Raw genomic sequence first — 13,175 nt, 5'->3', positions numbered from 1 at the left:
CCTGGCCAGGGCTCACCCAGGACTCTACTCTAGGCCTAGCAGAATCTGGGCCTACGTGTGGCTTTCAAAACACTATGTGATCCCCTGCAAGGCTTTGCAGGCTCCTTATCTAGAAGCCTGGCACAATGTGGAAAGGAAGCCTTTCTTCTGTTTCTTTATAGATCTGCCTGTACACTGTATATCTGGGCTGCACAGCTTTGATCAGCCTCAAGGCTACCCCAGGGGTGAGTGGTCTGTCTTTGTGCATTTCACAGTGTCAGCAGGTACTTTCAGCCTTGTCTTCCTGTGGAACATACCTTACAATGGTCTTTGCTGATGCTGGGATGTGGAGAGGAGCAGAGTAGCAGTCAGGAGAGCACAGGGATATGGCCTGGGATTCTTTGCCCTGCACAGCAGTGTTTGCCAGCAGCCCCAGTGCTGTGTCTTCTGAAGTGCTGACAGCAAAGGCAGAAGCATTTGGAGAAGAGCTTAGAGCTTCCCGGGGATCCTTTTCCCTACCTGATCTATACATGGTTTGTTTTGTGCCAATATGGTGCCTGTTTTTAGCACCTGGTACCCATTTGACCCATACTTGTGAGTGGAAGAGGGAAAAAAATATAGCTCTGCTTTGGCTTACCTGGCAAAACAGCTTCTGATGAAGAGACAAGAGTGAGTTGTTTCTCCAGTAGTGTTTCCTAGGTGGCTGCTATGTGCAGGGAAGCTCTTGCAATGTGAGCCTCCCAGAGCACAGTGAGAGGACAGCCATCTGCTGGGATTTCTGTTCAGGGATCACTTTGCCTCATAAGTCCTACAATTTTGGACTCTTGTCTAAAATCCCTTTCTTTTTGTTGCAGAGATACAATGCCAAGTGAAGCTAACATGGAAAATGAAGACCCAGCTCCAGCAGAAAAAGGACAGAGTGTAGCTCGAATTACCATAGAAATTCAAGATGTTTCTGGGAATTCACAGTCACATCTGAAAGGTTTTCTCCGATATATATTCTCACCAATCGCTGCCTTATTCAGACAGTCCCCACAGCGATTCTCTAACCTAATGTTCGCAAGCAGTCAGGAATCGGTGATGCAAGCAAAAAGGCACTAATGTCAGGAAAAGAGGAGAAAAATATGTGCTGCTGTGGAAAAGCAGGGAAATTGGATGAATCGTAGAACTCCTGGTGGACCAAGAATATAAAGATCTGCACCTCTGGGGAGCCGTGTGCCACTGAAGAGAGCACACAGTGTCCATGAGAGAAATATTAGACAAATGGGAGTGTTTCCTTACCATGATGCAAGCTCGCCAATGCAGAGCAATAGGGAACATACATAAGGAATGTTCTTATATCAGTATGTCACTTTGTCTCTACCTCCTGGAGACAATGTGGGAAGGACTGGAGCATTTAGGAAACTCTTGTTCTCCCTTAGCAACTTTGCCAGTTCCAGCAGTCCATTTCATGATGTCCATACTTGTGGATAACCATGAACTGCTAAGATAACAACAGCGATACGAAGAAGCACCTCACCGGGTGCCCAATGATGTTATGGTTTATACATGGGAGGACTCTGGGAGTAGTAAGGGTTGTGCGTGGGGCTGCGTAGCATGTGTACAGGGCACGCGTGCGTGGAAGCGATACTAGTATATAAGCCATATGATGCAGCAATAAATTGAGAGAAGACCTAATGACATCCATGACTATGTTCTCTCCCCTGGACTGTTGATGTTCCGGGATGATTGGGCTATTTGACAGCTGTGTCACTTTCCTAGAGAGACAATAAAGCCTGACTGATGTGTAGTTTCTCAAGTCTTTCTTTTTGCTCTTTTTTAGATGAACATATTATTAATCCCCTCCTACTTGTCTGTTACTCTGTGACCTGCGCAATCTTTCAGATGATAGCAAGAGGTGTTGCAATGATGTCAGCCAATTTTTATCTCTCTCAATTGCATTACGTTATATGCATTAAATAATGCATTCTGCCATGGGTGTGTGTGAGCTTTTGGTGCTTATGGATGATTATATGGCTTCAGCGACACCTGCAGAAAGGCAGAGCATCAAATACTGTGGAATTCCACTGATAGCTGTGGTAGTTGTGCCACCTGGTGGAAAAACAGCAGCAGCTCAGGGGCTGGCAGCTCTTAGAGGCGGTCAGAAAAACTTTTTGAAAGCTTTTTAAAATCGTGTGTTCTGACACCGAAGCAGGCAAAACACAAACCTGTGAGCAGAGGAGAGGAGCAAAAAGCATAGTCTCCTTTGTGTCCATGTGTAGCCTATGCAGACCTGGCAGCTCACAAAGAGAACGCGGTAAAAGCAGCGGTGTTCAGCTTGCAGGCCTGACTCAGGCAAAATTTCCCTTGAAGTCAGTGGAAGTTCTGCCTGAATGAAAAACGGGACTGGTCCAGCATGAGTTTGGCCTCACCGTACCCTTGCAGAGCAACACATTGCATTCAGGAAGGATATGCAAGTTCCAGCACTAAACCAATGACAAAGCTGATTTTGAAATGGTTTTAATGATGGTCAATCTGCATACCAATTGACTCATTTGTGTATACGAATGCTTGGAACAATACCAGAGAAATATGTAGAAAGTCTGTAATGCTCTATGACAATAGCTTCCAAGTACACTGACCTTTGGTAAATGAAACAAACAGAAAGTACAGTACTCTTTTGATGAGGCATTAATGAAAGATTAAGAACGGATACAGCTGCATCACACGAGCACTTTGTTAGATATACTGTTTTCCCTCCATGCCTCTTCCATAATCACAGAAGAAGCACTCTGGAAGGCAGTCAGTGAACACATGCTGTACATGTTTCTATTTAGCTGCAAGCAGGATGTACAGAGCAGCACAGCACGGCTGACCCCAGGGATGCAGAGGAGGCCGGCCACAGAATGGACAGTGCTGCAGCTGTGGGTGCTCCTGTGCTGCTCTGAGGATATCCCAGCTGGGAGTGGGGGAGAAGTCAGGATGGCAAGATCCTGCCCACCTCTGCAGGTAGGACACCAGAATTACATCCCAGCCAGCCACACTGCTGCTATGCACTAAGGTGGGGTACACAGGAGACAGCAATACAACACCTAGGGGAAAAAAAAAAAATAAACCAGTAAGTGAATGGAAAGGACATGAACACTCATGCAACTATTGTGTCACTAGGGCTGTGACACTGCTTTTAGCAGCTGCAGAGAGCAGGGCTCATGGAGGGGCTTGTTGGCTGTACCTCAGCATCACGATGTGCAAAGCAATCTTCTAATGTACAGCTGACCCTACCCATACAAAAGATTCCAGCTGTTTGAAGCAGTCCTCAAACACTCACAGAATGAGTAGTGACTATGTACATTTTTGTTCTTACCTCAATTCATTCCCTTGCTGTCCATCATGCTGGGAGTCATCCTATGTATGGATGAAAAAAAACTATGTGTTTTTTCCTTTTTTAATATCATTACATTGTGTTTCTTTCAAGGTAATTTGTAAGGAAAGTGTTCTGTAAAATAGAAGCTGTTAATATGCCCAGAGACTTCCTATTTTAATAAAATAAACAGTTCAGTTCAGACACAGCTGATCTTTTTCTTGACTCTTCCCACTGTCACATCCCCAAGATAAGTACCATGGAGCCCAGGAAAAGATTTTGGTTTTGGGTTGGTTGGTTGGTTGGGTGGGTGGGTGGGTTTTTTTGATTCTTCATTTACGTTATCTGCTTTCCAGTTCTAACACCAGCTCTTTACAGATCCATAGTTCTGTACAAGAAAACAAAAATGCAAAATCAATAAGCCGTATCTGTCATTTTTATAAAAAAGAGGGAAAAAAACCCCAAAAAACTACCTGAGTGGTCTCTTTTGATCATTGGATTCATTCCTGTAGAGATGGCAAAAGTGGAATAGAATCAGGTCCAATTATGTTTTGCAGGCCACCAGATCATTTTAAGTTTATTCATGAATCTGCCAAGCTTTCCACTTCCTTCCCTCCTTCTTTCCCTCCTTCATTTCTTCCCCATGTCCCTCTTTCCCTCCCTCCTCTCCCCCCTTCCTCTCAAAAGACACTTTGTCTAATAAGGTATTTTAGCACGTAAACAGGTCTTTGGTAAGAGGTGTGTAAGGTACTATCAGAATAATACTGGATAGTCCATCCCACAGAGAGCTTATAGTCTAAGAAAAATGACTACTAGAAACAGTAAAAATTTAATTTCTGATTTTGAATCAGTGATGGGATTAACTTAAAAATATCTTGTCACTGAACCCACTGGAAAATTAGAACTAGAGGCTGTGTAACTCTATAGGTTCAGAATGAAGATTCTGCAAATTGAAAATCTGGGGAGCCAAAAAGGTGAAGGGTAAAAGTCTGGGATGTGAAGAGAAGCAGAGTAGCAGTCAGGAGAGCACAGGCATATGGCCTGGGATTCTTTGCCCTGCACAGCACTGTTTGCCAGCAGCCCCAGCTTACTGTCTCTACCAGTGATGCCAGCAAAGGCAGACGCATTTGGGGCAGAGTATAGAACTTCCTGAGGATCCTGTTCCACAGACAATCTGTACATGGTTTATTTTGTGCCAATATGGTGCCTCTTTTGGCACCTGGTACCCATTTGACACATACATGAGTGGAAGAGGGAAAGAAGTGTCTGTCTGTAGCAGTGTTTGTTGCCATTCAAGGCTGAACAGATTAATTGCAATGTATGTCAGGAGCTGTTATCTTCTACCTTTGGTTGCAGATGTGAACTTGGGTGTTGGCTCTGCAGCTTCTCAAAGGGTTCCTTATTTCGAGCCTTGGAGGAATCGCATGGCTGACTGGCAGGGAATATGGAAAGGTTTAGGAAAAATCTTAGAAGCATGGGGACCCGCAGTGCCGTGGGATTTCACTCTTGAACACCTAAGGGACCCTGAGAAATTAAGTGAGTATTTGGGTCAGAGATCTAAGGAAGTAAACCTCATTTGGGGTTTGGCTTATGCATACCGTGCTCTGTATCATACTGTTCTGGAAAAAGAGAGTTTCCAATCTGAGATTCAAGCCAAAAAAGAAAAATCCCAAGTTAACTCTGATCAGTCACAGGAGGCATCAGTAGCAATATCAGTTGCCCCTGTGGAAGGCAAGAAATGGAAATGGGTGTCCACGTGTCTAGAACGAAAAGAAGGAGAAGCAGAGGAGGAGGAAGCAGAAGACCCAGGTGCCGGGCATGGATCAGTACCGAGATAGGCAAAAAGAAAAACCAAGAGGCATGAAGAAGAGACTGATGAGGAGGAAGAAATAACTTATCATCTACCTCTGATACTGACTGAAATCCAAGGCTCAAGAAAGGAGTTTACGCGGCGTCAAGATGAAGGTATCCTTGCTTGGTTGCTTCGCTGCTGGGACAGCGGGGCCAACAGCTTGTCTCTAGATGGTAATGAAGCTCGCCAACTAGGAAGCATTGCCCGAGATGCAGGTGTCGACAGAGGGATTAACAGATGTTCCGATGGAGCTGCCACTCTCTGGAGCCGGCTGTTAGAAGCCATGCTTTGAAGCCTAAAATTATTAGTTGGGATATCATCCAAAAAGGTATCCAGTACCTGAGGGAAATGGCCATGATAGAAATGTTGTACAACCGTGATCCAAATGAACATGATCCTGAGAGAGTGAAGACCGATCCTGACATGTGGCAGAAAATCACAAGTACAGCACCAGAGAGAATCACAGTCATTGGTAACAGCATCTAGAGGATTCGGGGACAGATGGCCCCGAGTTATTGAACTGATTATAATACTTAAAACCGCCGATCAGCAGCTTCCCCCACTGTGTGCCGCAGTTTCTGCCATCTCATGGCTAGAAGACCGACTAGATGAAATGTACAAGAAATTGTTTCCATCAACTAATTGTAATGATTCCGTAATAGCATCAGAAATGACTGATGAAGGCCAATCCTTGTACGGGCCACCAGGTCTAATGAAGGATCTGATCAAAGTATTCCAGTCCTACTCCTCACCTGTATCATCAAAAGTCTCAGCTATTAGACGCACACGCTTCCCAGCTCGAGCAAGGAACAACAGTACGATTGCACCACGTGTTTCCATGTGGCACTACCTACGTGACAATGGAGAAGACATGAGGAAGTGGCATGACCAGCCTACTTCTGTACTACGTGGAAGTATTACTTCTCAGAAAGGGTAGTCAGGTATTGGAATGCACTGCCCAGGGAGGTGGTGGAGTTACCGACCATGGGAGTGTTCAAGAAACGTTTGGATGTTGTGTTGATGAATATGATTTAGCTGGGAAGTATTGGTAATGGTTGGACCAGATGATCTTCTAGGTCTTTTCCAACCTTGATAATTCTGTGATTCTGTGACTCTGTATGAGCATGGGTGAGAGAACTACAAGACGTACCAACCACCAGTGGAGTTGCTCCAGTCATCACAGGTAACCAATAGAGGGGCCCTGCCCTCACTCAGGGGAGGGAGAGAGATAATAGAGTTTATTGGACTGTGTGGATTCGATGGCCTGGCACATCAGAACCACAGGAATATAAGGCGCTGGTGGATACCGGTGCACAGTGCACCCTAATGCCCTCCAGTCATGAAGGGACAGAATCAAGCCATATTTCTGGAGTGACTGGGAGCTCTCAAGATTTGACTGTGCAGGAGGCTGAAATAAGCTTCACTGGCAAAGACTGGCAAAAAAATCCTATTGTGACTGGCCCAGGGGCTACCTGTATACTGGGTATCGATTACCTCAGAAGGGGGCATTTCAAGGATCCTAAGGGGTATCGATGGGCTTTTGGAATACCTGCCGTAGATATGAACAACATTAAGCAGCTGTCTGTTTTGCCTGGCCTGTCAGAAAACCCGTCTGTTGTGTGGCTGCTACGAGTAAAAGAGCAGCAGGTACCGATTGCTACAAAGACAGTGCACAGACGGCAGTATCGCACCAAAAGGGATTCCTTGATCCCCATTCATGATTTGATTCGAAAACTGGAGAATCAGGGAGTGATCAACAAAACTCACTCACCTTTTAACAGCCCCATATGGCCACTGCATAAAGCCAGCAGACAATGGAGGCTGACAGTAGACTACCGTGGCCTGAATGAGGTCACACCCCCATTGAGTGCTGCTGTGACGGACATGTTGGAAGTCCAGTATGAGTTGGAGTCAAAAGCAGCCAAATGGTATGCCACCATTGACATTGCCAATGCCTTCTTCTCTATTCCTTTGGCCGAGTTAGGTAACTAACTCGGAGAATAGGTAAATCTAGGTAACCCGTGACACTTGCCTCACAGACCAGATTTTCTCCCGTCTGAATTGTTGCCTGCAAAAGCTCCCATAAGGCGGCATTGGCAGGTCCATTAAGTGAAAGACATGTGGAACGCTACCTACTGGAATTTGTAACAGTAGAAAATACTACAATAAAATTAAAAATACAACCCTGACTTAGAAAACTACAATGCATTGTCATGGTTTTGTAATGTTGCTATCAGTATTCCACATCATAACATCATGTAAAGCATGGATAATTTTACCGAATGTGCAGCTGACAGAAGAAGACTATATATCCCAGAGAACATCACAGCCGGGGATAAGTCATGGGACAAGGACACTATATAATCTTACTTCAGGACTGAACTCACCCTCTTGAAACCTTGGAGCCAGGTGGGAGCGTGTGGGAGCCTTCCTGCTGTCTCACCCAGAGCTACAGTAGGCCTCTCGTTTTTGGGACTCACTCTCACTCCTATTTTGCTTAATGCGTTGCTTAATGAAATTAATTTCAATTATATTGTATTATACAGTGTTATCCTGTATTTCGATATAGTATTTAGTAAATAAGTGTGCCTCCTTAGATTGTTGCCGCTCTTTTCTAATTTCCCTTTCCTTTTGGGCCAGCAACCCCCTGTCAAGGGCGCAGGTAGATTTTTGCTTAACCCGTGACATGCATAAAGCAGCACACATTAATACTGCAGTCCTACTTGGTCTGTGTTTTAAATACAGAAGTCACACTTAGGCTGTATTATTCTGCACAGGAAACATAGCTATATTTGTCAGGGGATGGGATCAGTGAGATTTCTGTTGTTTTGCATCCTGATACACTTCAGTCTGCGGTGAAGCTTGAGATTCCTTCAATGTGTACAGGTGAGTATGAAGACAGTATTGCACATCCAAACCAACTCTTCAGGAATACTAACACAACAGGCCTTGTTTGGAAACTTACTCCTTAATAAGGTGCTCAAAAAGTTCTAACTCAGAAAGGTCGAGCAGAGTTTTCTTGCCTCAAGGTGTGCCTCAAGAGGTGCTTTGTGAGGTCATAATGGGCACCATGGTGACGTTCAGGAACCCCATACTATGTCACGCCAGGAGGAACCAGTTGACCAGTCTTGCCTCAAGCCTGCAAGGAGGGTGCTTGCTGGTTGTGGACGAGAGGTAGCATGGGGCAACTACGGGAGACAACTGCTCCCAGATGTTGCTTTTTGCTCTTACTTCTCCTCTTTCTTGTGACGCCATGTCATGGGCAACCCCAGAATGTCGCGTGGGAAGCACTGAGTCCAGGTGGGTTGGGCACTGACTGAAGTAGAGGGGAAACAAACACTTAAAGCTGCCTGGAAAGCAGCCTTGGACGGTGGGTCTGCCAGGGAAAAAAACTGGCTCTTGCCTGTGGCTCACGCAATCCATCTCTGGTCACTGCGGATCCCTTAAGAAGAAGCATATCGTGACAGGACTTAAAAGAATTTCTGCTTTTCTCTATTCCAGATGATCGTGTTGACGACATACAAGAATCATATCCCATTGAAGGTGATCAAGAACGTCTCCAGGATTCCAGGGGTATGTTTTTCCTTGGGGATGCCCCTGATCCCTGGCCATGGCTCACCCAGGACTCTAGGCCTGGCAGAATCTGGACCTACATGTGGCTCTCAAAACACTACGTGATCCCCTGCCAGGCTCTGCAGGCTCCTTATCTAGAAGCCTGGCACAATATGGAAAGGAAGCCTTTCTTCTGTTTCTTTATAGATCTGCCTGCACACCATATATCTGGGATGTACCGTTTCCATCAGCCTCAAGGCTACCCCAGGGGTGAGTGGTCTGTCTTTGTTCATTTCACAGCGTCAGCAGGTACTTTCAGCCTTGTCTTCCTGTGGAACATACCTTACAATGGTCTTTGCTGATGCTGGGATGTGAAGAGGAGCTGAGTAGCAGTCAGGAGAGCAAAGGCATATGGCCTGGGATACTTTACCCTGCACAGCAGTGTTTGCCAGCCGCCCCAGCCTACTGTTTCTACAAGTGATGCTAGCAAAGGCAGAAGCATTTGGGGCAGAGTATAGAACTTCCTGAGGATCCTGTTCCACAAACAATCTGTACATGGTTTATTTTGTGCCAATATGGTGCCTCTTTTGGCACCTGGTACCCATTTGACACATACTTGTGAGTGGAAGAGGGAGAGAAGTGTCTGTCAGTAGGAATGTTTGTTGCCATTCAAGGCTGAGCAGATTAATTGCAATGTATGTCAGGAGCTGTTCTACCTTTGGTTGCAGATATGGCCTTGGGTGTTGGCTCTGCAGCTTCTCAAAGAGTTCCTTATTTTGAACCTAGGAGAAATCGCATGGCTAAGAGCTGTGTGTAGGTTTCTTTTGAGAGATGCCAAGTGCATCCAGAAGGCCAGCCTGACCCTCCTGCAGTTGTTGATTATGAAAATAGTTATCACCATCTGGTATAAAAATGCTTCTCCTCTGTGTTTCCTTCTAGCTGTTGCACCTCAGATTCCTAATCCACGTTCTCAGATGGTTCTTGGTTTTGGGCCTGAAGAGTATTCCAGAGGTATGTTGTCAGTGCTGATTTACCTGAAGGAATAAACAGTTCCTTACTGAGAGGAGGATACTATCAACTGCTGTGGAGAGCTTCCGTAGAGGATGTGTTTACTGCCATTCAAAGCAGAAGAGGTGCATTCAAACATGCAACTGGAGCTGTTTTGATGGTAGTGGTGGAGCTGGCCAAGTAGGATTAGTAGTACCATTGCAAGTAGGCTTGTGCTCAGGTGGACTGTAAGACATCATCCTCATCCTCTGCTACCATGATACAAGTATCAGGGATGATAATGGTGTGAATACTCCAATCACCTGCACTTCTTCAAGACACTATGATGCCGTCAGTAGTGCAGAACTCATGAGTGTGTTGCACTGTCTCCTGTTCTCCAGTTGCCGGTGGTGTGAGAACTACGATGCGTGTGGAACAGAAACGGGGGGAATATAACTCTGCGTTTGCAGTGCTTGCCATCCTGTTCTGTCTGGTCATTCTGGCTGCTTTGGCTTTCCTGGCAAAACGTCTGCTGATGAAGAGACAAGAGTGAGTTGTTTCTCCAGTAGTGTTTCCTAGGTGGCTGCTTTGTGCAGGGAAGCTCTTGCAATGAGAGCCTCCCAGAGCACAGTGAGCAATGGACAGCCATCTGCTGGGATTTCTGTTGAGAGATCACTTTCCCTCTTAAGTCCTACAAATCTGGACTCTTGTCTAAAACCCCTTTCTTTTTGTTGCAGAGATGCAATGCCATTTGAAGCTGTCAGGAAAAATGAAGACCCAGATCCAGCAAATGAAGGGCAAACCATCGTGAGATTTATGATAGAAATTGAAGATCTTTCTGGGGATTCAATGTCAAATCTGAAGGGTCTCCACTCTGCTATCTCACAAATCAATGACATATTCAGTCAGTCCCCACAGCGATCCGCAAAGCAGTCAGGAATCGCTGAAAGAAGCAAAAAGGCACAAAAGTCACGAAAAGAGGAGAAAAATACATCCTGATGTGGAAAAGCAGTGAAATTGGGTGAATCATAGAACTCCTGGTGGACTTTCCCAGTTCCAGCAGTCCATTTCATTCTGTCCATACTTAAGGATGACCATTATAGCATTCACCGCTTATTCCATATCATGACATCATGCCCAAGTTGTACAACAGATATATGTCATCTATACAGTCAATAAACTATAATTACCATCATATACAGATATATGTATTTATGTGCACGTATACCTAAAACTTCTGACTGTTCTCTCCCATCATCAAGTCTCCTTCCGGTACAAACTCAACATCCCTGTTTTGTTTTTTCCATTTCCCACCATGTCCCTGAGCAAAATCAGTCCCACAGGTGGGCTGGCATTTGCCCGAGGCAGGGGTGACCCAAGCCGTTTTCCCTCATAAATTCTTCTTATGAACTACATGGACTCCATCCCGTTGTTCAGTACATAGGAGGCTGAACTGAGCAGGGCCATCATGACTGGCAGATCCCAGAGTGCTGACTAACCAGGTGGCTTGGGCTAAATATTTATCCCAGTGCATGAATGTTCTGCCAACTACTCCTTTCAGTGTAGTTTTTAACACTCCAAAGTATTGCCTTTTCCAGAAGCTGGTGCATTGCAGAGGGTATGAAATGTCCACTCAGTGACATCCTCTTTGGCCCAGGTGTTTATGAGGGCATTATTAAAATGAGTTCTATTATCCTAAGATTTGCTATTTTGGTATTTTGGGTGGAGGTATGGGTCACAGGGTGTGTTTCCAGACCTCAGATGTTTTCTTCCACCATTGCAAGCACATTGTGCTTTCCATGGAAGGTTTACGGGAGTGAGATAGAATTCACCTCCAGGCCTCCCCATATTTCTACTTAATCCACTGTATTCTGCACCATAGAGTCTTCATGGGCTTGGCTTTCTTATTTGCAGCACCAGCTTCACATTCACAGATTACCTGTGCAATAGTGTCCATGGTCAAGCCCACCCCTCAGTCCTGTGCCCATCCATATGTTGCATACCTTCCTTGATGGCTTCTGGTGTCATGAGGCCACTGAGCTAGAAATGGCTTTTTATTACATTGCCAGCGTAGATCTACCAGAGCACGAGACATTCAGCACACCCTGTGGACATTTTCACATTTGAAAGCATTTCTTTGGAGCTGTATGCTTTCAAACAGGAAGGCCTAGGAATGTTTCCTGGCCAAAGACTGACTGGTGCACCACTACTGATGATCAGCACCCCCTGACACCCAGGCAGTGCTGGATCAAAGCATGGTTAACTGCTTTGGTTTGCTATTGATAGGAAAATTTCTTCTCTAAGAAGCTTGCTCGATCATCTTTATCCCAAAAAGAGACCGAGGAGAGTCCTTGGATTTCTTTATTCCAATAGCTAGAGAGTCCACTCGGGCATAATGAAACATTCAATAGTTCTCCCTTAGCAGCCTTCCCAATTCCAGTAGTTCATTTCATGATGTCCATACTTAAGGACTTCTTCATGGAAAGGGTTGTGAAGCACTGGAACAGGCTCCCAGGGAAGTTGTTGAGTCACCATCCCTGCATGTGTTCAAAATCCATTTGGATGAGGATTTCAGGGACATGACTTAGCAGAGGGTTGTTAGAGTTAGGTAGTGTGGTTAGGTTGAGGCTGGACTTGATCTTTAAATTCTTTTCCAACTTGAGTGATTCTTTGATTCTATGAATGGCTAAACCAATAAGGATTTACAAATGCTTGTTCTCAACCTAGTGGGCAAAGTGAACAACAGCCTTCCTTCATCTGCCTCCCCGGAGCAGATTCGATATATCACAACTTTGTCAGTGCTATCTCCCATTGTAGCCCCCTTGGAAGAGTTAGCTAAGCTGGACTTAGGGCCTGGAGTGCAAAACCCTTCTGTCAGCACAAGACGATGGACACGAGTGTACCTCAGCAAGTCTGCAGATGACAACCAAGCTGAGCAGTGCAGTCAGTGCTTTAGATTGGAAGGGTAGACGTCTAGAGGGACTTGGACAGGGTGGAGAAGTGGGCCCATGAGAATTCAGTGAGGTTCAGCAAGGCCAAGTACAGTGTGTTGCACTTGGGCTGGGGCAATTCCAGGTATTTATACAGACTGGGGAAAGAACTCCTTGAGGGCAGCCCTGCGGAGAAAGATGATCTTGGATGATCTCGTAGGTCTTTTCCAAGACTTGGTGATTCTGTGATTTTGTAATTTGACAGCCACGTCAAGTGGAGACCCCGACATGATAAACGTGACAGACGTGACGAATGTGATAGTGTGAATGTGATTTGCGACTGTGGAGTCTGTGTTGTGACTGTGGTGAGAGGTTGTATTTATTCTTTTGTAGAGTCTGGTGCACCAGTGAAGAGAGCGGACGGGGCCAGTAAGTTTCACCAGAGTCAGCACTGGCTTTTCCAGTCACCGAGGGAAAAGCCTTGGAATCCTTGTTCGCAGAGATGTTGTTTGCCCCTGGCATTGTGGTCGCCCCC

The 13,175-nt window shown here is 45.5% G+C and overlaps 1 protein-coding gene and 1 long non-coding RNA gene across 2 annotated transcripts; both read left to right on the top strand.

The window, feature by feature from the left end:
* The first annotated feature begins 13 nt into the window (after positions 1–13).
* On the top strand, positions 14–1,953 carry LOC107307710. Its single transcript, XR_001552487.2, has 2 exons — positions 14–224; positions 834–1,953. It is a non-coding gene; the product is annotated as an uncharacterized LOC107307710 (long non-coding RNA).
* Positions 1,954–7,924: 5,971 nt separating this feature from the next.
* On the top strand, positions 7,925–10,907 carry LOC107307709. Its single transcript, XM_015851227.2, has 6 exons — positions 7,925–8,471; positions 8,673–8,744; positions 8,931–8,993; positions 9,663–9,734; positions 10,112–10,259; positions 10,448–10,907. The coding sequence occupies exons 1-6, from the start codon at positions 8,351–8,353 to the stop codon at positions 10,707–10,709; spliced, it is 738 nt and encodes a 245-aa protein (XP_015706713.1). The 5' UTR covers positions 7,925–8,350; the 3' UTR covers positions 10,710–10,907.
* Positions 10,908–13,175: the final 2,268 nt, after the last annotated feature.

The sequence above is a fragment of the Coturnix japonica genome, unplaced genomic scaffold (genome assembly GCF_001577835.2).
Source record: "Coturnix japonica isolate 7356 unplaced genomic scaffold, Coturnix japonica 2.1 chrUnrandom800, whole genome shotgun sequence".
Taxonomy (NCBI): domain Eukaryota; kingdom Metazoa; phylum Chordata; class Aves; order Galliformes; family Phasianidae; genus Coturnix; species Coturnix japonica.
The sequence above is the reverse complement of the archived record's forward strand: the minus strand, read 5'-3'. Positions and strand labels throughout refer to the sequence as shown.

Excerpts from the sequence above, each read along its gene's own strand:
- LOC107307709 (XM_015851227.2), top strand. The coding sequence starts at position 8,351 with ATGGGGCAACTACGGGAGACAACTGCTCCCAGATGTTGCTTTTTGCTC. Across the intron at positions 8,472-8,672 it reads GTGGGAAGCACTGAGTCCAG|ATGATCGTGTTGACGACATA; the intron begins GTGGGTTGGGCA and ends TCTCTATTCCAG. Across the intron at positions 8,745-8,930 it reads ACGTCTCCAGGATTCCAGGG|ATCTGCCTGCACACCATATA; the intron begins GTATGTTTTTCC and ends GTTTCTTTATAG.